The 26,306-nt window shown below is 34.7% G+C and overlaps 1 protein-coding gene across 1 annotated transcript; it reads left to right on the top strand.

Annotated features, from left to right (window-relative positions):
- The first annotated feature begins 1,079 nt into the window (after nt 1-1,079).
- LOC128998342 (cell division cycle-associated protein 7-like) lies at nt 1,080-24,964 on the top strand. Its single transcript, XM_054424445.1, has 7 exons — nt 1,080-1,204; nt 11,145-11,265; nt 13,139-13,344; nt 13,766-13,814; nt 20,274-20,479; nt 23,526-23,652; nt 24,106-24,964. Exons 2-7 carry the CDS (start codon nt 11,191-11,193, stop codon nt 24,265-24,267), a joined length of 825 nt encoding a protein of 274 aa, XP_054280420.1. The 5' UTR covers nt 1,080-1,204; nt 11,145-11,190; the 3' UTR covers nt 24,268-24,964.
- The last annotated feature ends 1,342 nt before the right edge of the window (nt 24,965-26,306 follow it).

The raw sequence follows: 26,306 nt of genomic DNA, 5'->3' as shown, positions 1-26,306 counted from the left end.
CATTTACTATTAATACAGTTGATATAATCATACATATAATATACCATAATATACTGTATATTAATAGTTAATGGTTGAGGGTAAAGAAAGTTTATTAACACAATTTTTACGATAAATACATAAGCAACGAATTATATGATAGTATGAATATTTGAATATTTTGAAGATGAACAAACAGACAAAAACACATTTCTCTTATATATAGGTTTTGAAACGTCAAAAAGTTTATTAGCAGTACCAAAATGAAAAATAAATCATCAAAATTGGATTAAGTGAGGATTACATGGTATATTAAATTTAGTTATTTGAAAGTAATAGAGAAGCTACCCATAGAGATAATAACACCTTATCTATGGGGAAACATGTTTTTTTTTTTAGTTTATATAGTTTTTTTTTGTATAAAAAACATTTTAGCGGGAAACCTTTACGAGCCACTTTCTACGGTCTGACAACAACAACAGTTTGACATTGACAACCATTGGGAGAGAACTGAGACTGGGACTGGACTGGAGACTGGACTACTGACTGGACTGGACTGAAGACTGGGACTGGACTGAGGTCGTGTGAGGAGACAGGAGACCTGCTGAACCTGGGGCTTTAGAATTTTTTAGTTTAATATAAGTAATATTTTTAGTTTTAGGACGATTGGGCACAATTATAGCCACCCACGGTGGTGTTCTATCGTGAAGGTCTCGTCTGAGTGACGACTACAACTAGTAGAGGATTGAGTATTATAAGCCAATCATCGGTCTCAGGTAAGAGACACGACTCTCGGCTTTTAAAACATTGATTAGATATGCATGCACATGGAGGCGGAAGAGAAAGTTAAAATGGTTCAGAGCAAATTGGGCAGGTCATGTACCAGCTTCTACAAAACCAGAGCGAGAACTGTAAATTAAATTCCACTCAGAGGAGATACCTAGCGGCAGTTAAGACGAACTGTTGCGAACGTCAAAGCGCGCCAACCACCAGCGCACCTAATGGCGAGGCGACTAGATGTGATGATGAACTGTTGAGTGTTGGTTGAGTGAGGTGAGATGTGATGTGATGTGAATGTCAACTGTCAAGCAAGACCAAGACTGGCTTGGTGATGGCGTTAGTCTAGCCAAGGCTGCTAAGCAATTTATTTTCTCTCAATCTTTTCGTTTCGTTTCGTTGTCACACAAGTTAAGTTGATTACCTTATTTCAGTATCCTAATAATTGGTAAGTACTGCACAAATTGTATTAAGAGTTTACCGATAAAACTATTTTTTTTCTTGGTCGGAAATTTCACAGTTTGACAGCCAAGGGTTTGTCGTCTCCTCTGTAGGCCCTAGTCTTTACTATTCAAATTCGAAGTACAGTAGGACTACACTGTACAGAAGGTTTAGCTACAGTACAATCATGGAAGGGTACAGTTTCTTAACTGGACTATGCTAATATCAATTGAAACTATCGGTTCGATTAGTAAACCTTCATGCGATTTTTCACGATCACCAAATTTGGTTGGTTAGGTTAGGTTATGATAGTTTAATTTTATAATAGGCCTAGATATATTTAAAAATATCGATTATTAATCAATATTTTAAATTCGATAGTTTTAATTGATATTAGTATAGCCCAGTTAAGGAACTGTACCCGATATAAATGCTCTTAGCCTATCTGAATCTTCTTATTTAATGTGATTCTCATATCGTCAAATTAAATGAAATGAAATGATTTATTGTCGTCGTACGCAATTAGAACTTTGTCACATCAATATTGGTCAATATCTATGCCGTAGATTCTATGCTGATGTCAAGTGTACAAAACCTTATTGTTAGGCTACCGGTACCTTAAGTTATTTACAAAGGCTAAGTAGGTACTTTTTGGCCAGCATAGGCATACAAGTCGATTCACACATATCGGTTCCGACATGCCACAGTACAGTCAAATCAGTCACGTCACAGTCAACAAATTTATTCTTTAAAGGTCGATTCACACATATCAGTCCAGTCACAGTTGCATCCGCAATTTCTCTGTCAAACTCTTCAGTCATTTGATTGCAGTCACTCTTCCGTCCCTTTATTTACAGTGTTGTTACAGTCAGAAATGTTTAATTAAATCACAATATATTCTATAAGATTGTCACGTTTGTCTTGTTGATTGTTACAAACATTACTTAAAATATACAGGGGTGGTAGGCCTGACCTACCGATTAGTCTGCTAGTTAATGTGCTGAAGGAATTTTTAGTTATTTTTCTTTTAAACGACGAGTTTAGTGAGTAAACAACGATCTGTATTAGCTACTTATTTTTAGATCTTGATATACATTAGCTAAATCTTATTTTCTCAATAGACATTAATAATATCAATGAGCAATAATTCTGACCGTTAGGATAGGTTAGACAGGATTTCAATATTATTGTAGCAAGATTGCCGTTGAGTTCAAATTCGAAATCCGCGCATGCGCATTAGAGAGTCAGGTTTGCAGCTCAAGGGAATCTGCGGTAAATATTGTGGGAGCTTGCAACACGCCATAAGTACACGCTCACGACATCTCTCAGCAATCGCTGAAACTCAGTGTATGATCACCGTTGCACCTGCAAATACAGATAGGCAGTCCCGCAACACACAACTGTACTGCACACAGCCCGATAGCAGTTCGAAGGAGCTAAGAAAATGACTGGACCTTTGACGCACCGAGGACGTGGAAATTTATTGCGTGAAGCGAAGAAAGACCTCAGCAATTTAAAAGAACAACTAGTTAACGATGAAGTAATCGACTTTGCTGTTAATCTTCGAGGGACACTCTCTGCAATTTCAGATAAATATAGCAGTGATGCTATTGTCGACCTGATACCTGACATTACTGGAGTCCTTAATAAATTAGATGCTTCAACGACTGTAAATATTGATCTAAAAGAAAATCTTTCTCAGCTCTCGGAAGAAAATAAGCTACTAACACGACTTCTAGAAAGTGAAAAGCTTAAAAGGAAAGAAAATTTTGAGAACTCTTTATGTTATGAAGAAAACGTTGAGCAAGAAATTAAGCAGTTAAAACTTCAGATAGAGAAGATGGAGGCGTCTCTGTGTCAACTGAAAGAAGAAATCAAAAACAAAAACTCAATAATAAATTTAATTCAATCTGATTATCTTCGTCTACAAGAAAAAGAAAAAAACAAGTTGCCATCTTCGACCTTATCTAAAGACAGAAAATTCATCACACCTAAAAAATCCTTTAAACCAAGTAAAACTCCGGATCAATTAAACTCGACTATTGTAAACAACAGGTTTGCGGCTCTTGCAACTGAATCCTCGCCATCTGAATCTCGTGGTCACCTGGTTCAAGTCCAAGCTCAGGTCCACAGACCGGCAACACCTGAATCGGTGCCAGTAACATTTGAGGCTCATCCCACTGTAACTTCTGTAACTAGAAGGAAGAGAATTACAATACTGGCTGACAGCCAAGGAAAAGAGTTTGCTAATTACCTGGGGGAGTTAGAGAAGGACTATGAAGTGTTTGTATATGCAAAATCAGGCGCCAAACTGAAGCATGTGATTCATGACGGCCTGGGCATGGTTAAGGATTTTAATGAAGACGACTTTATCATTATTTTGGCTGGTACAAACGATCTGCATTAATTACAAAGAACCATCCCAGCTTACTATTTCACAGGGAATACGATCACTCCTTTCACTTAAACTCAAAACCAACATCCTCATCAACAGTGTGCCTTATCGTCACGATGACTCCTCACTCAATAACAACATATACTTCAGTAACCACACTCTAGCAAATGCAATAAAAAACTATACTGGAAACCTCAAACTGTTTTATCATGATGTAAACACCGTCCTTAAGAGACAGGATTTTACAAGACATGGACTCCACTACAGCCGGCGTGGTAAACAGAGTTTAGCTAGTCACATCACCAAGTTCATCAGGCGAGCCAAGAGTCAGTCATCTACCCCAGCTCCGGTTGTAACTGATGGTCTTGTTACACCTTCCAGGATGTGTGAAGCTGAAAGAGGTGGTCCATCTGCTGAGAGAAGTGCCCCTACTGCCGTAGACGCCTTATTCAACACAACCTCTCTTATTGAACCTTACCCTGATGTGACATCTCAAACTTCACCACAGCCTTCACCTTCCTCCCCATCATCAGCAGAGCCATTCAGAGAAAGCCAGACCCCTAACATCAATAGTTCCTTCAGAGAGTCCACATTCTCTTCCAATGATAACTTCCCACCGTTGCCAGCAATTGCAAAATCTCCGTTTGAAAATGATTTTTTAGAAAGGGCACTCGACTCAGACTTGAACCCGACAAATTAACGTCAACTGATTTTTGTATTTACCATCTCAACATAAGAAGTGCACGACACAAAATAGATGAGCTTTGCGCCTCCTGGAGCCAGCCTCCAGACATACTGTGTCTCTCGGAACACTGGCTGCATGAGGACGAGCCTCTTATTGTTCCTAATTTTACTTGTGTCTCTAAATTTTGTCGAGGTTCAGGTTTGGGTGGTGGTGTTTGTATCTACTATAACAACCATAGTATGTTTAGTCTTAAAGTGTCAAATAGAAATAACATGGTTCAGAAGCTATGTAAAGCCAATTCCTTCGAGTTTTGCGTTGTAAATATTAAAATTGTAAATAGTATTGTTTTTAATGATGACTTGAATTTTTTAATTGTTTGTTTGTACAGACCTCCACACAATAATGAACAAGAATTTATTAACTAATTTGAAAAGATAATTCATCATCTATTGAAAAATAATATGTTAATTGTACTGTGTGGAGATTGGAATATTGATTTTCTTAATTCTGTTAATCCAAGTATTGAGAAGCTAAGAAATATCTTCTTATCTTTCAATTTACGTGAATTAGTTAATCATGCCACTAGAATCACTGACACCAGTGAAACCCTCCTTGACAATGTTGTTACCAATTTAAACACTGATATAGTTTCATGTCGTTCATTTATAAACACATTATCAGATCATGATTCTCAGCTAGTATCAATAAGAACCAATTGCAAACCAACAGAATTATTTGTTAAGAAACGATCCTTCTGTAAACGTAATATTTCTAATTTTAAGGAAATTTTGTCTCAGGTAGATTGGAGTAGATTGCACCAGGTCAATGAAGTAAACAGTAAATTCGAATTTTTTCATGGTATTGTCCAAACATGTTTTAATAGATCATTTCCTTTAAAGAAAATTAAGAAAAAAAGGGGGAAACACAAAAAACCATTGAGTAAGGAGTTGAAAGATTTTGCCAATAGTAATGTCGATTTGGGTATTCTCGTCCGAAATACTAAGGATCCAGCCTTGAAAGCACTTTTGAAAGAGAGAAAAAAACTGTTCAGGAGGCTTTTGATTCAGGAAAAACGTACAGATATCTCATGTGAATTAGAGAAAGCTGACTGCATGCAAAAGGCCCTTTGGCATATTGTTCGTAGAGAGACCTGTGAGTTGAAACCTTCTTCTTTACCCATCTTAAAATCCCAGGATTCATTGGTTCAGTCACCTTCTGAAGTAGTAAATCTTTTTTCAAAACATTTCTCAGGTTCTTTTGTTGGATCTACATTCGGTGAATCGTCTACTGCAGTCAATCTTGTCCAGCAGACCCCTCCAATGCATTCTTTGTTTTTGTCTCCAGTTACTTCCAGAGAGATAGAGCAAGCAATTCAATCGCTTAAATCAAAAACATCTACAGGCTCTGACGAAATATCCAGCTCTCTTTTAAAGCAAATGTACACATCCATTTTAGACCCTTTAGTTTATCTGTTTAATGCTTCCATGTCATCCATCAGGTATTTTCCCCGATATTTACAAAACAGCAAAGATTGTCCCGGTCTTCAAGAAAGGTGACAAATGCGATGTTAACAACTATAGGCCGGTTGCTCTTCTTCGCACTTTATCAAAGGTAATGGAGAGGGTTATGTATTCCAGGTTAATGAATCATCTAGACATGAATAACATTCTCATACAAAACCAATATGGCTTCAGAGCGGGTCGCTCAACCACTCAAGCAATTGTTGAGTTTGTTCAGGATGTATTATCCAACCTTGAACAGCGCAAACCAGCCCTGAGTGTATTCTGTGATCTTTCGAAAGCTTTCTATACAGTTAATCACAATATTCTTTGTGAGAAACTGGAAAAATATGGTGTTCGAGGAGTTCCACTAGCTTGGTTCCGATCGTATCTTTAAAATAGAATGCAATTTGTTGAGATTTCAGGATTTCGGTCGCATCTCGCTGAATGCAAGTTCGGGGTTCCTCAGAGTAGTATTCTCGGACCATTGCTTTTTATCGTGTATATTAATGATCTATCAGCACATCTTCATTCAGCTAAATCAATCTTCTATGCGGATGACACACCCTTACTGTTTGGAGGTCCATGTTCCAATTTGCAATCTCGAGTTGAAGAGTCAGTTAGTTCACTTTTAAGTTGGTTATCGCTGAACAATCTTAGACTAAACTCCGATAAGTCCGTTTTCATGCAATTCCTAACTCTCAATAAGATCCCTGAATCCGTCTCGTTGAATAAGTTCGAGATAGAAGAGTGCTCTGTTGTGAAATTTTTAGGTCTAACTGTGGATAAAATGTTGTCATGGTCCAATCATGTATCACAGCTTTGTTGCAAGTTGAACCGCATCTGCCATGCACTTAGGACGTTGCAACCTCTTCTTGACTGGGAAATGTTAGTAGCAGTCTACTATGGTTGTTTTTTCTCAGTCATGACTTATGGTATTGAAGTCTGGGGTGGTTCTTCCCATGGTGGTAAGGTCTTTACCGTACAAAAAAGGGCAGTGCGTATCCTCAATTGCTTACCACCACTCCATTCATGCAGAGGAGTCTTCCGGGAGAACAACATTTTAACTTTGCCTTCTATATTCATCTACAGAGCAATAATGTCTGCAGTAAATCATCTGAAGGATATTCCATCGGTTGGTCAATGTCATAGATACCCCACTAGGCATGGAGGAGATCTTCGTACTCCATGTCATCGTCTGACCCTTTCTGAAAGGAATGCAAATTTTTCGGGCCCTTTTTTCTTTAATAGGCTTCCTGAAGAAGTAAAGCAGTGCAGTTCAAGGTTGGGTTCTAATGGTTTTGGGAAACTACTGAAAAATTATTTGGTGGAAGGTGAGTTTTACAGTACCGAAGAATTCCTGTCTGCTTGATCTCATTCAACATGGCATTTTTATTTGACTTATTTGTTTAAATCTTTAGAATAAAATAGATTTAACTAATTATTTTTCGTTTTGATTTAAATGCTACTAGACCATATAATGTATTTGACGATTGAGATTTACATTGTATAATTTGTACCCAATTCATGAATAAAACATGTCTATGTCTATGTCTATAAATTTGATCATTTTAATTAAAAAAAGTACTATTTTCCAACCTCAAACACGTCCCTCAGGCGTCCGAACAATCCAAAAATATCGTTGAAAAGAAATCTGAACTGCAGAGCTACTGACGGAACTGCAACAGGTGAGTGTAGATAGCGCTATATAAAACCCATTAGGCCTAAAGAATATTTTTGTTAACTCTGGAAAGTGCCTGAAGTGACTGGACTGCAACGTGCCGTGACTGATGTGTGTGAATCGACCTTAAGTTAATGGAATTTCTATTGCGTTCTATTTTCTAAAGCTTCTTACCGATATTTTTGGATTGTTCGGATGCCTGACGGACGTGTTTGAGGTTAGATAACTTAATAGGCCTAGTGCTTTTTTATTCAAATGATCGTGTTTATATTTTAAGTACTGTTTGTAACAATCAATAAGAGGGACAATGAGAATTTGATAGAATATTGTGTTTAGGCCTAAATTAAACGTTTTTGACTGTAACATCATGTAAATAAAGTGACGGAAGACTGACTGAGACTAAACTGTGCCAAAATTGATTTGTGTGAATCGACCTTAAGAACTGGATAAATTGTGTCAAACATGCAACCTGCAGAGCAGGCATAAGGGATAGGTAGGCCTAAGTTAATCTATTTCCATTCCAGTTTGTAAGTTACTGTACTTAAAAATATCTTGAAATGCTGTTGTATTAAGAAGAAAAATTTTCTATTCCAAGTTAAGTTTATGGGGGAAAACTATAGCCTTTTCAATTTCTACATTCTCCAAGTTATCCTTTTCTTTTGTCAAAACACAAGTCGATTTAACCTACAGGTACATATAAGAAGAGTTAACAACTTACTCTATCAATTGAGATGGAGACGCTACTTAGGTGCATGTTTAAATCCAAATACAGTATGAGCGAGGGATGAGTGTAGAATGGAGTGAGTTGCCTTGTGTAGCTTTGATGCTGACCAAGACCGGCTGTCTCATTAGTCAGTAAGTTACCATTTACTAAAAAGCCAATAATTAAGGACAGCTTGACCCAGTTTGGAACCATTTAAAATCTTCTAACATTTCTCAAGATTGAGCCGACGATCTTTTGATTACCAGGCGAACACTATAGTCACTCAGATACACAGCTATGATTTTCTGTATAGTATTTTCTGTAATGGAGGCCTAACTGATTTTCTACTTTACTAAGAACGACCTTAATTTGCCTATTATTATATTCTCACGATAAATAATGGGTACAGTCTGTTTTTTAAAGATAAAGAAGTAACAACTTGGGTAAAATTGCTGCTGTAGGTAACAAAAATTGGGACCAAGCCTTTGTTTACTGCGTGAAATTAGGGCTGTCCAGTATTTGATTTTTTTCTCTTCTAGCTTACCATCGAGAGCTTAGCAGCAGATTTGCTGTGTCTTTGTGGTGTCACCAAACTTGCTGTTTCAGATTATGATTCTTTATTGATCATGAAACATATACCGGTACAGTGCAATAACTTAGTAGTCTACTTGTCATGCAATATGCAATTTACAATAAAAAAAACAAAGCATCAAAAACCAGGGTCTGCAAATGCAAATTACTGCAACAAGCGAAGTAGAAACCAGAGAAATTTTTTGAGAACTTAAAAAGAACCACACAATGTGGAAAAAATACATTACATGAAAACAGGCCTAATCAAGCATGAACAGTATGTAACCTATGCAAAATATTAACAAACTTCTAAATAAAAATAATAGATTAAAAAATCATAATCAGTAAAAGATTTAAGATGCTTTAAGCAAATCACACCTTTCTTCATTAAATCAAAAATATTCAAGTTGAATGATCAGAGGTTAGTAAAAATACCCTTAAGCATTTTCAATTTTACATAGCCTAATTGATTGCCAAACTTTTGAAATTGACTTTAGCTTAGTAGATGAAGGTACTTTGAGGAGTTCACATACTTAATCTTTCACGTTGCATCATCAGACCACATAGGCTACCTCATCAGAGTACAGTATAGTATATGACAGGTCATTTGTTGTAACTGCGTGCTGTTTTTGGAACAATCTACCTCCATCCATAAAAATACATGATAGTCGTACCCGATTTGTAGTGGCGGACGCATTAAAAAAATTGTACTTCGAGCGTATGGCCTAAAGCTGGTACGTCCCAGGACTGTTTTAGCGCTTGCGTTTAACTACTGACTGAGTGTGTGTGTCATTTTGTAAGATAATTTTTGTTATTTAAATATTGTTTTTTTGTAAATAATGTTTTATATCTAATTCTATTAAGTGTAAGAAAGGGCCATGTTGCCCTGAATTTGCTTGGGTTATGAAACTTGGACTTATGATCTCTCGGTATTAATTTTACTCGGTACACTTTACTTGTTAATTTTTACGCTTGGGGTTATGAAATTTCATATTTTAAAGTATTTAGTTTTATTTAAACTTGGTGTTATGAACCTCACCCATTCAAGTTCTAAGGCTACATTTTCTTTATTAACAAAAAAGTGATACTAGGTTAATAATTTAACAAGCTGCTATACCCGTGCTTCGTAGCGGGAAGAAAACGTGGAAATGAATAATGTTCTTTAGATCTTCTGCTGTATAAAATAGTTACACATCTATTATTCATTTAAGAATAAAAACTCAATCTTACCACATAGTGAAGTAAAATTATTTTCTTCATATTTAGATAAGAGGTTTAAACTTCCTAGGCAGCCATTACAGTGTATAAGTGGTGTTTAAAAATGCTGGAACTCTATGATTTAATTTGAAAAGATAAATTGATTTACAGTAAAGTGTAAACCTACTTACTTTCAAACCTCTACTATTTATATCAATAGATCCAAAATAATATGACTACATACCTTAGTGTAACAATAACATAAATTACTTGATATTATTGATGCTTCATGAATGAGATGTTTTAGAATTATTTTTCAATTTTAGTCAAGCCTCTTTACATGTAGGCCTAGCTTACTACATAAATTGCAAATGAAACTGTGAGCAAAACTCTAAAAAACTTGTACTACCAAAATTAACCCTCTTACTAAATAACCCACATATTTCCTCAATCTAAATAAATCGTCACAGACATCTTTTTCGAGTAAATAAACAAACACCAGTTAATTGCATTGACCAGCTGTTTAATGAATTGAATTAAATCATTTAAACTTTAGAAGCATGTCAGGCACTCCCTTTGGAAATTGGCCTGTGGGGCAGAGCCCTTAAGACACTGGTCCATACCAATACTTTTCGGCAAATATACACACTCTAAGCTTAATTTTGATGTGCCATATACCTATATTTTTATTTGATAAAAGGCCTTAAGCGTTTGTACAAATTGGAATGTATCACTTTAATAATATAATGGATTTCTTTACCTGTTCTATACAAATTCATTCTTTTGTTCTCTGAAATTAAATAATCAATTCTATCTTATTTATGTTTATAATTTTGCCTGACTACTGTACGTTAATTGATTTACTCCAGGCAATTGATAAATACACATTTGGCATAAGACTGTTCATGTACAGTACTTGTAGAGTGTTTATTTTTTAACTGTTTAGTATTAATGCACACCCAGTAAACTATTTGATGAAAATGTATTTCACAAATTCATGCTCATGAGACCCCTCTATAATTGTGATGTTTAATAATCAAGAAACATGAAACTGATTGGATTCCTATAGCAAAAAGGCATTGCATAAATTAACATACGTGCTTATTTTACAACATCAAACTTTCCTACCATGAACTGATCAACAGCAGAAAGAGTGGTAAATATTATTTTTATTTTAACAATATTAATAAGTTTAATATTTTAACCTTTTATTTCAGGACTTCCTTCCATTAAAAAAAAGTTCAAAGAGACGCTAAGAAAAAAATGGCTGCCGATCGAGATAGTCTGTCAGAATATGAACTCTTAAGATTGAAAAATATCCAAGAAAATACAATGATGGTAAGTTTAAAAATAATCTTAATTAGAGCTAGATGCAATATAATGTTACATTGGTTCATATTGGTTCTTTATTTAATCTAATTTCATTTCACATTTTTGCTGAAATATTTATTATTTCTTGGTAAATAAATTGTTACTTAAACTGTTTGCTGACATACCTTATGATTGTATTGTATTGCATTCAAATTAAACAGAATCAATACACAAAAAATAGGCTACGGTACTTGAAAACTGTTACAGTCTCAGCATACTGATTTGTATTTGTTTTTTATTACACTAGGCATTGTTCACTCAGAGTTTGTTTCCCCAGGATGAGAACCTTCTATTTAGAAGTTTTACGAAGATTGCACAACAGCGTTTGACAAAAAAGACCCAATCTGTGGCACACAGGAGACTGGTTCTTTCAAACCTGCGCACACAGATATCGATGTTCGCTCGTTGTTGGTTAAAAATTAAATGGTTGTGCTACCCCACGCACCTTATTCACCTGACCTTATTCCGTGTGACTTGTTTTATGTTTCCAAACACGAAAAGAGGTATGAAAGGACAACAGTTTGACACCTTTGAAGGTGATAAGGTTGAAGTGTGAATAATTTGTAAATACAGGGTGTTGAAAAAGTCTTAACACACCCAAAAATAAACTAAACGGCTTAATATAAAATTTTGCAACTTCAACATATCCTTGCATTATGACTTTTCTAGCTTTTTGCAAGAAATAACAAATTTGCCCCCCTCCCCGTTTTAGGGCAGAAACTCAAAGGGGGAAGCTCAAAATTTTCAAATGTGAAGGCCCATGTTGTGGCCCCTCATTTTAATGGTCTTGTTAAAAGAAGACGTTTGGTGTGATTTAAATTTTTTTACAACTATCCTGTACATAATGGCAGCCTAAAACACTTAATGCAATGTTAAAAACGAATGTGGTACACTGGATTACAAATAATAGTGAATAAAATTTGGCAACTAGAGACAAATTTAACAACTCGTTGGAATCTCAACTAAAAAACAAACATTAATTTAAAAATCAAATAAAAACAATTAAGAACAGCTGATTTACCAAAAATATTTACAGTAACTTACTTTTAACACAATGCATTGTTGTTAGAAAAGTTATTTTTGAATCTCTTTGAACAGACGTAGAAAATAATCATACTTTGAAAATTAGTCTTTAGAGTTTACGTTATAGTATTTATGAGTCTTTTTTAGTGTTAAAAACAATGTTTACCTACATAAATTGGGCTACAATAAACAAACAATAGACTGTAATTTTACCTTGCATTTTTATTCCTAATAATGGCAATAAGAGTTCAGATAAATGTTGAGAAAAACTCACATTCACATCAACTTCTGTACAACCTAAAACAAAACATGATTAAATTGTGTATCTGCAATGGACGTTGTTAGATTTTTATTTCAAATCCGTTTTAAAGCATTTAGGCCGCCATTATGTAGGCCTACAGGATGGTCGTAAAAAGTTTTAAATCACATCAATTGTTTTTTTTTTTACAAGAATTTTAAAATGAGGGGTCACAAAATGGGTCTTTACATTTGAAAATTTTGAGTTGCAAAACGCTATAAAAGTCATCATACAATGATCTGTTGAATTTGCAAAATTTTATCTAAGCCATTTCTTTTATTTTTGGGTGTGTTAAGACTTTTTCAACACCCTGTATATATACCATGTGTTTTTAAGAATCAAAGTTTTTTTGTTACCCCTTCATACTTATATAGTCTATAGCCTAAAGTATGTATACCAACTATTATGTTTACAAACCTCTACCAAAACCACCTATATTCCTTAATAGCTCGGACCTGTTTCTACTATATGAAAAATTTCATATAGGCCTCAATTATCAGTGTCTGTATTTATTTTTAGATGATCAAATTAGGAATCTTTAAAGCCCAGGATCAAAATACAACCCCAGTCAGTCACACTAGGACAAGGAGTAGTAGACAGCCATTGCCTAAAAAGTCCATGAGGATCAAGACAAAAGAAAACATATCGCCACCCGTATCAGTCAAAAGGAGGCGATCAAACAGAATAGCAGAAAAACAGCTTGAAGGAGTAGAGTTTGCAGATGAGTAAGTTAAATATCAGTTTGATGTACTGTATTTTCAATAATATACAATGTATTTTATTCCAAGTACAGAGTTTGAAAATAAAAATTTATATTAAATTAAATTAATTTAGTTTGCGGATGAGTGAGTTAAATTTCAGTTTTATCTATTTTTAATACTGTACAATGTATTTTATTCCAAGTACAGGTTGTACAAAGTAAGTTCTATGTTGTCAACCTCAGTTATTTAAATGGAGTTATAAAAAATTTTTTATTGTTTTGGTTTCAGTAGTCTTCCATCTTGAATTTGTAAACATATATGTTGGTAATTGTGTATATAAATTAAACAAATAACAGTATAATTACTGTTTTATAACTGACTAATCAAAGTGTATACTTTGTTCTAATTGCTCCGAGTCAATTTGTTCATCAAATTACTTTTTCAGTATTGCAACACTGATTCTTGGAAATGAAAATATCTGCTTTGTAAATTATGTAAGTACAGACATTTGCCCTTCAATTATTATAATTCCTGTAGATGCTTAGTTCACTTTAAACCATCTTTTAACACGTACAGTGCTGACTACATCAATTGATGTAGTCGCGCAACGGGCGCCCCAACCGGCCTACATCAATTGATGTAGTTGCGCAATCCCCACTACAATAGTTCAGTATGAGCTCAGCCATTGTCGGGGAACGATAAAACCGTTGCTAGCCTGTAGCTTAGAATGTAAGCTTTATTTTGGTGTAGGTTGGTACTAAAATTTCCCGTAAAATCTCGTCTGACAATGCTTTTGTCCCGGTTTCGAGGATTTTCTCTCTTCAAGCCATATTACAAGGCCACTGACTACTGATCCAGGCAGAGCTGCTACCTTTGGGTGTTTTAGGGAACTACGTCCAATCTCGGGGTAAGGTAGTACAATCACCGCTGCTCTATTGTTATTCGTCAGATGGAAATATTTGAATGCCAATTGTGTTTGCTGTTACGTTGCCGCGCCGAGGCCCGCCATTGGCGAGCGCCTGTTGGAATGCCTGCTGCACTGAACGTGTTAAGGATAATATATATTCTTTACCTTAGTTACCATTTTAATAATAATAATTTGGATAAAAAATTGTATGCGAAACTTGAGTTTTGAATGTCGTTATACTCATGGAAAATCACGAAGCCTCAGACTCACCTGCAGTATCAGTTAAACTTGAATAAATTGAATTACTTTAATTTTTTAATGCCTGGAGTATTTTTAATAATACTCCTGCCGCAGCAAGCCTGGTTGTTGTTTCACAAGAATTTTTACTTAAAATTGGCAGATTTTTTCCTTGTTTAAATGCATTTAAGTTTAAAAGTACTAAGGTTTGCTGTACAATCAAATTACAGTAGAGTCCCGCAAACTCGGCACTCGATAACCTGACAGTCTGGATAACTCGGCCATTACCTGGCTCAGAAAATTAGTGATTATTTGAGTCCTAGTTCAACATGTACTCAAGCCAGCTCAAGTTAAATCCCTCGCAACTCGTACCAAGGATTTGTTGTACTATATCTGATGACTTAACACTGACTTGTTGTATAAATATATACAGGGTGTTTTTTTAAAAACTTGCATCTTTATTTATGTAAAAACCGCAATAGATAGAAATATGCAGTTTGCGGGAATCATCTATTGACGTAGGGGGCCCAATTGTTTTGAATTCTACGTTACATTCACATTCCCCCCCTTTCCCCCCCTGCCCCCAACCTATTTTTTTTAAATAGCAAGGTACCCCTTGTGACATATCAAATAAAAGAGCATAAAAAAATAAAATGTTAGATGAAAAAAAATTTAAAATCGGTTCACAAATTTGCGAGATATTTCCCCCTCCCCCTCCCCAGAACTTAATTTTTTTTAATAGCAAGGTACCCCTTGTGACATATCAAATGAAAGAGCATGAAAAAAGAAAATTTTTGGTGAAAACAAAATTAAAATCGGCTCATGAATTTGTGAGATAATCCCCCCCCCTTTTCCCCTACCCATAACTTGTTTTTTAATAGTAAGGTACCCGCCCTTGTGACATATCAAATGAAAAATAAATTTCACCAAACATTTCCTTTTTTCATGCTCTTTCATTTGATATGTCACAAGGGGTATCTTGCTATTAAAAAAAATAAAGTTCCGGGGAGGGGGAGGGGGAAATATCTCGCAAATTTATGAACCGATTTTCCAATTTTTTTTTCATCAAACATTTTCTTTTTTCATGCTCTTTCATTTGATATGTCACAAGGGGGACCTTGCTATTTAAAAAAATTAAGTTGGGGGCAGGGGGGGAAAGGGGGGGAATGTGAATGTAATGTAGAATTCAAAACAATTGGGCCCCCTACGTTAATAGATGATTCCCGAAAATTGCATATTTCTATCTATTGCGGTTTTTACATAAATAAAGATGCAAGTTTTTAAAAAAACACCCTGTATAAAGAAGGCAGGTAAAAGGCTAAAAAAATGTATTGTTTTTATTTTGAACCCTAGTTCCCGATAACCCGACATTTCACAAACTCGGCACCCTTCCAGTCCACATTACGACGAGTTTGCGGGACTCTACTGTACAACATTTTACTTTTTATCCTTAAACATAAGAATTTTAAATTTACAGTTTCTTGAAATTTTCTCTGTATAGATATACTAAATTACTAGAACTTTGGCCAATGGTACTTAGCCTACACACTGCCTCCAGCCTTTTCCCGGCATGTTCTTTATTTATCCTAGTCTCCTTAGATACTGGTGTGTTTGGCCCTTCCATATTAGTTTCGGCCTGCCTGGAGGCCTTCTGCCTTCTGGATTGTACCTTAAGAAATTACTGATAGCAACGTCCACATCTTGTCTAAGTATATGACCTGCCCACCTAATCCGTCTACTCCTTACTTCAGTTGTTATTGCCAGATCTTTGTCCAGTTGTCTTATTTCGAAATTCCGTCTTCATGGATTGGGCCATATTTTTTCTTTGGAGGGTTTTTTTTTCAAAATTCACCAGTCGTTTAGCTGTAATTTTGCCTAATGCCCAACACTGATCCATATGCAGTCTAATTATTGTTTTCAAACTCTTAACTAAATAAACTAAGGTTGTACACTTTGGTAAGTTTTCAATTAAAAGATTCTGGAAGTATTCTCTCCAAACTTAACTTTTATCCCCTGTTTTTATTTTACCTATATTATTTTGATATTACAATTTGTCCAGTCTTATTTTTGATTCCCTGGGGGTGAAGCCTCTTTTGAACAACCAAATTGAGCGGTAAAAGATTATGGGCTATCTCGTAAGCTAGATTATCTAGAAAATTTGAGGTATGACTAATTTCAGTGAGATGAAACTATTACCCATTTACCAAAAACAACGTCATGTTAATTTATTTTTTCCACATAGCCTACTGAAATATTTTTCACAGAGTTATTGTGCTAACAGACACACACACAAATGACTAGTGGTGTTTTTGGCCTCTGCTTACATCAAAACAAAAGGAAAAAGGAAATCAGTCTTACTATGAGACCTACGGTAATGGCTTATTCCGCTGTATATTTTATCAAAATTTACTAAAAATTAGTTTTCACTCAATTCAATATGTATTTTTCACACAAATAATTTTAGATAGGCCTAACTCTTTATATATTGCTTAACTTGACTTGAACTATTTACAATTTATGGCAAAATGTAAGGAAATTAACCAACTTTATTAAATAATAAGAATAACATTACTTAATGAGAGTACAATCATTGACTTTACACAGAACAGACTTCCCATGTAATGTAAAATACCCCCGACACAGCATACCTGCAGACTAAGCGAATTTCCATTTGCCTGATTGGATTGACACTAAAATGCCTCCTTAAAAATATCACATTTATTTCCTATTTAAATAGAATTAGTTTAACTAGTACTAAGGTTTGCTGCAACAGGGAGGGTAAAAAAGTGTTTTTTGTTGTAAAATGTTAATACCGTACTTTGGTAAGAAATTAATGTATTTTCCAAATTCAATCAAAACACATTTATAAACAAGCAAACTACTACAACAGTTGACTTAATCTCCATAAGAATAAGATGGGAATTTTAAATTTAAATTTTTTTGGAATTTTATCCATAACCATTAGGCGCACAATAATGCTTCAATATACTAAATTATTTGTTTTTTAAGCTCTACTAAATGGTTTGGAAAGAAGTTGTGAAATTTTGTGTTTTTAGGGTCAAAATGGGAAAAGCCTATTTTTACCCCATAAAACCCCTCTTAAATCCCTATTCCCATAGTCCGATCATGCTGGTTCCCAGACTCGTTTGAATAAATGAAGTTTTACACGTTTATACCAAATTTCATCAAAATCGGATCATTTTTGCTCGAGTTATCGTGCTAACGGACATATACAGGGTGTTTGGTACTCAGTGTGAAAAAAATTTTTTGGTGTAAGTACAAAGTAAATGCAGTATGATGATGCATATAAAATGTCCCAAGTCTAAAAATTAGCTTCCCAAAGAATTATTTTATGTTTTTCAAAAATAACTATGTTTTTAAACTTAATAGAGCTATTTCTCAATTACCTGTAAATGGATTTGAGTAGACAATGTCATTCGTGTTCTACATTAAATTTTGAATAAGAATAATACAAAATGACAGAGGATCAGTCGTAAAAACTCCATCGTAAATAGATTCAAAGATAAAAATTAAGATGTCTGATAAAAATGCAAAAAACATTGGTCAATTGCATTTGTTCACACCCTGTATACAGGAAAGTGTCGGAATATGTTAAAAACTGCGCCATTTTATAAGCTTTCCAACCATATGCTACACTATTGAGGTTTAGATATTTTTTTGTTTATTTTAGTGGTTTGAATGCCAGAAAACAGGGAACTTTTTTACTGTTTTTACTGTTCAAGCTGAAACAAAAATACAACTTTTGCTTAATACATGCTGACTTTCTATGTTTTAAATGATAAAGACGCCATGATTTGTAGTCTTCAAACCACAAAAGCGTACATAAGCAGACAGAAAGCTCAATGGTGTAGCATATGGTTGGAAAGCTTATAAAATGGCGCAGTTTTTAACATATTCCGACACTTTCTTGTATACAGGGCGTGAACAAATGCAATTGACCAATGTTTTTTGAATTTTTACCAAACATCTTAATTTTTATCTTTGAATCTATTTACGATGGAGTTTTTACAACTGATCCTCTGTCATTTTGTATTATTCTTATTCAAAATTTAATGTAGAACACAAAAATGACATTGTCTACTCAAATCCATTTACAGGTAATTGAGAAATAGCTGTATCAAGTTTAAAAACATAGTCATTTTTTAAAAACATAAAATAATTCTTTGGGAAGCTAATTTTTAGACTTGGGACATTTTATATGCATCATTATACTGCATTTACTTTGTACTTACACCAAAAATTTTTTTTCACACTGAGTACCAAACACCCTGTATATGAATTTGAATGGATAGTGTTTTTGGCCTTTAGGGGCCTCAAAACGAAAAAGTAAATCGGTCCCGGGTCTAGGCCTTATAATGAGTACTACAGTAATAGCTTATTCCCTATATGGAAAATTTGCTAAAATTAAAGCTAATAAAATAGATAAAGTTCAGGACCATCTCACCAGAGGTTACTAGTGTGTTGGGTTAAATAATAATCAAAATCAATGCAGTATTATCGAAAACAGCTGATTGATTTATCATTTAACACAGAATATTGTTATTAGTTGGTAGATCTCATGCACCCTTGTTTTTTGGCTTCAAATTTTTACATTATATTGAAAGTATATTCTATATAGTTAATGGTACAAAACTTGTATATATTTTTAATATTGATTTAGCTCGGATACGACGCATGTTTTACAGTTTCGTGGGCCAAACTACCAGCGCCCGGCAGGAAAAATTAGTGAACGTGTGTGCGCAGAGTCAAAAAATTATCTTGGGCGTGTCTATTGCGTCACCCACGCCATTTTGTATTTTTCACGTAAACATTTTCATCTTTTGATTGTTCCAACCGATCCATATGAAAATTTTAATGTATGTTAAGGTAGAATTAAACTATCTTGATCCAATACAGAATTTCCAAATGGTGGCCATTTACATTTTTTATAAAATCAGCCATTCTTTGGTAATTTAAATTTTAAAAAATTAAAATGGCCACCATTTAGAAATTTTGTATTGGATCAAGATAATTTTTTCCTCTCATGGGTCAATTCTACCTTAACATGCATACAAAGTTTCATAAGGATCGGTTGGAACAAACTAAAGATAAAAGTTTTTATGTGAAAAATATAAAATTGCGGATATCTGGTAAACGAAGCGATTCATCTTATTTTTGTAAGTAGCGGGTTCTGCATAGCCCGCTATGGGTTTTTGTGACACCCTGTATAATAGTATTGCAATTTTTGGTACAACATATAAATAAATAGGTCATAAATGTAGGTTAGGTTTTATTACAATATAAATGACATAATAACTCTCTCTGTTTCTTCCTGAAACAAATTATACAATATTCATATTATAACGTTCTTAAAAATATTTTTTATTAATTTTTAAAATTAACCATGCAACTACAGCAAAATATGCTAGCATGTTAGCGAATCCAACAGGCAGTTCCAGGGTTGAGATATTTTTATACAAGGGAGCCCAGAGTTCCTTTATTGTAAAGAAGGAATTTTTATCTACAACTGTTTAGAAGAATTTGTTTTTCGTAACAACTCCTAGATGTCAGCCAGGGCCAGGGGAAATTCGAAATTCCCCCTTTTTACCAACTGTTTATTTAAAAGCATTCCATTATTGTTTTGAGGTAAAGAATCGTTTATTGAAATGCAGTCCATAACTGTATGGTGGTAAGGAATCTTACTTATAAGCGACGGTTATGCTCATACCTCATTAACTTTCTCTTTAATAGCTTGTTTATAATTGTACTGAGTTTATAATTGCTTATAACTGTACCGCAATTATTTCAGTGCTCCGATGAGGAAGAATCTGATAATGACCGGGACAGAGTTGTACAAACTACCAAACGGAGAAAAGTAAACTCCACAAATAACAATAGAGCACCGCGTGATATTCCTTCTGTTGACGACATCACTGAAGACGACCTGAAGAGAGTTGCAGAAGGTGTCAGAGACAAAGTGTATTCCGAGGATGGCACCACCTGTCACCAATGCAGGTAGTTAAATCCTTTTTGATAATTTATCCTTTTAACCTGGCAGAGGTCGCTCTGAATTTAAAATGTGAAGAGACGCAACACAGTCTTTCTGACCAGGTATAATAAAAACCAAATTTCAGTAGGAATCATATTTTTACTGTATAAAAACGTAAAAAATAGAGTAAAATATTTATTTAATATTCAATGAATATGTCCTTTTAAATACGCTAAAGATAACAAAACATAAAATAGTTATAATAAAAACATAAACAGTATAGTGTGTTTCGTGTAAACTGTTTCTGATATAAATCAACAATTACCCTAAAACCTTTGTATATCGATGAATGGTAAAATATATCTAAAACAACTGTATGATGATAATTAGTTGTCTCCTGTCTAGCTGTTGACTGAAGCCAACTGCCTGAAAGGAAAAGGAGAGAGTGACAGGGGCACTCAACTGCAAAAACCTTCTAAACCGTAAATAAGTTGTGAATTTTGACAACCCCAAAAAACTTGGAATAAGCCATGAATTTTGCAGTCACTCTAAAAAAAGGAAGCACCGGTTTCATTCCTCAATTCCAAAAAAAAACTTGAGATACTGTTGGTATCAAGAAAACGTTGATCCTTAATACTTTGTAACTTTGGATTCACGTTCATGGTCATCTACAACGATCACAGCATCATGAGCATGACGTAATGTTTATTTACTCCCACGATGGCGATGACTCGTGAGTTTTTTACCTTATAAACTAGGCCTTAAATATTGCAATCGCTATAATATCCTGAGATTTTCATTTAAAAAAAATATTAAGATACCATTATCAGCATCACAAAAAATATGCAAAAATGACTGGGAGAAACAACGAAGTTCATTTGTAAGTTCGAAGGGGGACCCTGAGTGAGCTTGCTGAGATGCTGAAACGTTACCCAACCTGTAAAGCTGTGTTCCTCCTGAGCCCATGACACGGCTTACCATGACTTATGCTACCCAGGAGAGGCTGTGGTAAGGCTGAGGCGATGGAAGTGCACACAGCACGCACTTACGTGAGATGCCACAGAAAGGTTGCAGACCAAACTGAGTTGTTGCCACTGAAGCAACTAACAATGTCTGATTCTATAGGTAGTATGTTACCGAAAAGAGTATTTACTTTAGATTTTAAACCCCTTACATTCTGATGGTATATAAAATGGTTATTCATTACCATTGATTTAAATGAAAACAAATTTTAAAAAAAATTATAAAATCACATACACAAACAAATAAGCAATGATGTTTAAATTGATACCATATACTGGAAATATGGTGAGAGTAGATCAGAATCAGAATCAGAATCAGAAAAGCTTTATTCAAGATTTATACATTATATACCTACATGAAATATATGCATAAATACAGAATGGCGTCAAAACAGCTTATTACTAATTAAAAATACTTTGTTAAACTAAATAAAACAGGAAAATTTAATTAATGTAATTACATGTTGTAAAACTCTTCAAATGAGTAAAATGCTCTATCAATTAGTAACAATTTAAGTTTTTTTTTAAAAGACCTAATGTTTTTTATATCAAATATTTCTTTTGGTAGATGGTACAAAAACCTAATACCTGCAGCTGTTGGTTTCTTGTTATAAAACTCCAGTTTGTGTTGTGTTACGGATGGATAATTTTTATGCCTAGTATTATATCTATGATTATCCCCCAGCAGTGGCACCTTGTCTTCAGAAGCCCTCACATGCATAATAGTGTGCAATATATATGAGCTGTAAACGGTTAGAATTTTTAATTTAGGAAAATATTTTTTGGCCGATTCTTCATCATCCAGATTTAACATGATTCTTATTGCCCTTTTTTGAAGGATTAGAATACTTTGTAAATTTTGATTACTTGTAGCTCCATATAACTCAATACCATATGTAATGTGTGAGTTGATATGTGCATGGTAAACCTTAAGCAATATCTCAAGGGAACAAAATTTTGAAGGGATCATCACTACAGGTCCTGCAGCTTCTGTCTGGAAGTAACATGGATGGCTGGCTGACCGTCCCTCTTGCAAATCAACACCTTTCCCTTTGCCAAACCTGATGAACCTTACTCAGCCATCAGGCACTGCATACTTGGCGAGATACAGTAGTTCCCTGTGGGTCTTTGAGAGAGACGGATTGACGTAGGCTTTTCTCAGAGGTGACACCGAGTTCGGATACAGAAAATCCACACTTTACCTTTGCAAGACATAACATCTCATCGCAGTCGCCGTGTTGAACGAACTTGAGAATGATGCCCCGCAGTCTCAATGTGTCGCTGCCCCCGGCGAGTCTTTGTACTGCATCCACCATCTCAAACTTCAGGTTAACATCTGCCACTTTCTTCACAACTTCCATAACATTCTTTGACCTGGTCTCGGGGATGCCCTGTGTATTTACAGTCTTTTTGCACGAGTATCGCTGAACCTCACAGAGCTCCTGCTTCCCCTTCTCCAACTCACGGCGTAGATTGAAATTTTCTTGGGAATGATCGTCAACTGTGTTCAGACATCTGTTAATATCTTCTCGCTGAGCATTAATTAATACTTTGACTTCATCAATCTTTTGGTGAGTTAACTCAATTGACTCAAGAATCTTCTCACAGTCCGAGTATTTCCTTGAAAGATCATCCATTCGGCTATTTAAAGAACTTAAAATATCACTGTCAATCATTGACCTGGTCTCCACTGTGGTGGGTTTTTCCGGAGGAGCCATGACATTTGACTTGAGCTGTATGGGCTCACTTGAGAAGAAGTATAGCCTAGGTGGGCTAGAGAACACACAAGACACATAAAACACACAATATTTCATGCCCTGGGGGACTTCTATGTGTTCTGTGGCATACCTGTACTTCTAAGGTAAACTAGTAGCTACTCCCTTTATTCTACAATTCAAAACCCGTGCCGATCAACATTTAGATCTATTTTTTGTAAATATAAAAAAAAAAAAATAATTGTTAAGTACAGCGCCTGTAGTGATCATTACTTCTTTAAAAATTTGCTGAAGTTATATTTTTATGGCAGTAGTAAAAATGTAATATCTTTCAGGCAGAAGACTCTAGACATGAAAACTTATTGCCGGTCAGAAAATTGCTACGGTGTTCGGGGCCAGTTTTGTGGTCCATGTTTGAAAAATAGATACGGCGAACTCGTTGTCGAAGCTCTGAAAGACCCTGTAAGTATCCCTTTGATTGATTTGAAGATGAAACTTTGGTTAATAAACTTAAATCTGATAGACAAATAAAATAAAGTATCAATTTTTTATCTAACTTTGATAGTTTGTTTTAATTTTCATTAAGTTTTTCTTCATTTTAACTGATTGTTCAGTGTCTTTCATATTATAATAGACTAAAACTAATAATAATTATTATTCAACCTTTCTAATAAGTCCTATGCTAACAGAAACTAACTCTTTGCCATTTGATTCTTGTTTAACCCTATTCACTCACAATTAACATGTAATATCTGAATAGCTCCAGTTAATTTATTCAGCATTGCCTCCAGGATTGATTTATGACAATATAAATAGGTTAACATACATTACGTCGTCAGCCCTAATTTAGTCTCAGGTGACTAGTTTCAAAATAACAGTTTTATTTGCAAGCCTCTTGTCTTCTGCCTGTTGCAGAAATGGTCCTGCCCTCCATGCCGTGAACTGTGCAATTGCTCTATTTGCCGAACTCAAAAAGGCAAGACTCCTACAGGTCAGTTGTTCTACCTAGCACAGGAGAGAGGATACAAGTCTGTGCGTGATTTCCTTGAGAAGGAGACTGAAATCGATGAAATGTAAATCTTCACTCCCTATTTCTACAGTATGACGACCAAAGATTTTTGATGACTGTCCGATAGTTTCGGGATGAATTTACTCTAATGTGCCTTGTGTTAATGGCAAACTCAAACAATTCTAGTGGTCAAGAGGACTTTGCCTTCATAGCTGTTATTTTTACTGCTGAGACTTGTCTAGCAGATTAAAGTTAAGGAAGAGAAATGATTCAAATTCACCTCTGAGTTTCCTTATATTATACCAGAGAGTTTCCATTCATTATGAGTAGCTATTAATAACCCTCAATACTAATGTGTTTTGATTGTTAATATACTAGTGTTCTGGTTTGTCACAATATATTCTGATTTTATTCTGTACTAATTATGGTTAAGTCTTATGCTTATGATATCCTTTTACTGTACCAAGTCCTGGAAAGTATGAAGTGTTGGCCATATAGGTAGAGCTAAGTTTTTCTGTTCACAAGCTCATTCACTATTGTCTTAGTTATGTTATTATTGTATTTGAAATAAGACTGGCTTTTTACATAATATTTTTTAAGCGTTTTATAAAATAAAATAAAACCTTAGTATTCAACTATTAATTTCATGTATATTTGTTGTTGATTTCTTTCAGTGAGAAACTAAAGTATTATTTAGGTTTAACACTATTGTATCTATTTATTAAACAGTATATTCGTTAAGATTCCATTTGTCTGTGTGACTTTCTAAATACAGTTTGTTTGTATTATAATTTGTGGCTTTTCAATTAATTTCAATTAATTATACCTTTTTAGGTTTCTAAATTCCTTAAATTAACCTAGTTTTGTGTGAATTGTTTGTACAAAGATGCTAATATTTTTGCTAAATTTGACTTGTGATTTAAGCCTCAATCAAATAAAGCGTCAATTTACTTGCAGCGATTAAATTAGTGCAGTGTGAACAAAACATTTGTAACTAGTGACTTAGCTCTGCTAGTCACATGACTTACTAGCAGAAGTATATTAGCTCATATCAACTCAGCCTGTAAAGAAGTTCTTTATAGTAAAGTCCCTCACGATGGCAGTCCTATATAAAAAAATGCTGCATCATCTGATTCCCAGCAAAGAGCCACATTGCGATTGATTACAAAAGTGGCCCATACACGATCAGTTTGAATAGTCAATTAAAACTGATCAGTCTTAACTGACCGCAATAAGGCACATACAAATCAGTTAAAAGTTAAAGTTTGGTTAAAGACATGTGATGGTGCAGTCCTTCATTGTTAGTACTTCTACAATTGTTTCGGACTAATGCAGTACAATGTGTGTTGCTACGGAAAGGAAAAAGCAAGCCAACTAACTATATGGGTGAATGATTTCCTTTTAAAAATTTAAAAATACTTGCATGTGAACATCATATACAAACTAAAATTCTGTCTTAAAGATTGGCTTAATTATTCAAAAAAATTACAAGGAAACTTGTCCAGTAATGCAATCAGCTATCACTCCCCTCGAAATAGTAACAACTACTCTTCAATTCCTTGCAATTGGCAAAACCCTCGAAGATATTTTCAACCATGATTTTGTTCCTGTATTAGGATTCCACTGACAAATTGAACCGACTCCTCACAAACACAGTTCAGCATGACATCAGTTACAGGTGTAGATCTTTCATGGTTAAATAGTGAATTTCGACAGTTCTTTATTTAATTTTCACCTTAGCTCAGTTCTCACTAACGGGTAAAACTGAACTAGTGTAGTGGCCGTAAAAAGTAGACCAGCTACTTGGGGAGGGGGTACATTATCATGTTTAAATAAATTGATTGTAGAGTTTTGAATCCGCTGTATCAGTCCAACGTATTCTCTAGTGATAATGTTACCATCAGCAGGAAAAATTATTAAAATACCATGTCAGTGATATCATTAGTTGAAGTTTTGATACTTTTCACCTTGGGAAACATCCCTCTAAGGACTCTGTCCTCTTGGAGTGATAGACAGAACTAACCTTTAATTCAAATTATATTCAGCTGATAAATAAATTTAAAAAGATAACTGGGAGGGTGCTTGATATGCTGATGGTGCCTTTAAT

The sequence above is a fragment of the Macrosteles quadrilineatus genome, unplaced genomic scaffold (genome assembly GCF_028750875.1).
Source record: "Macrosteles quadrilineatus isolate MER2022 unplaced genomic scaffold, UCM_ALF_1.0 Scaffold_7__1_contigs__length_78375512, whole genome shotgun sequence".
In the NCBI taxonomy this organism is placed as follows: Eukaryota; Metazoa; Arthropoda; class Insecta; order Hemiptera; family Cicadellidae; genus Macrosteles; species Macrosteles quadrilineatus.
This window is presented reverse-complemented; position numbering and strand designations above follow the sequence as displayed.

Coding starts and splice junctions, on each gene's coding strand:
- LOC128998342 (XM_054424445.1), top strand. CDS start 11,191: ATGGCTGCCGATCGAGATAGTCTGTCAGAATATGAACTCTTAAGATTG. Junction 13,815..20,273: donor ATATCTGCTTTGTAAATTAT/GTAAGTACAGAC, acceptor CAATTATTTCAG/TGCTCCGATGAGGAAGAATC. Junction 20,480..23,525: donor ACCACCTGTCACCAATGCAG/GTAGTTAAATCC, acceptor AATATCTTTCAG/GCAGAAGACTCTAGACATGA.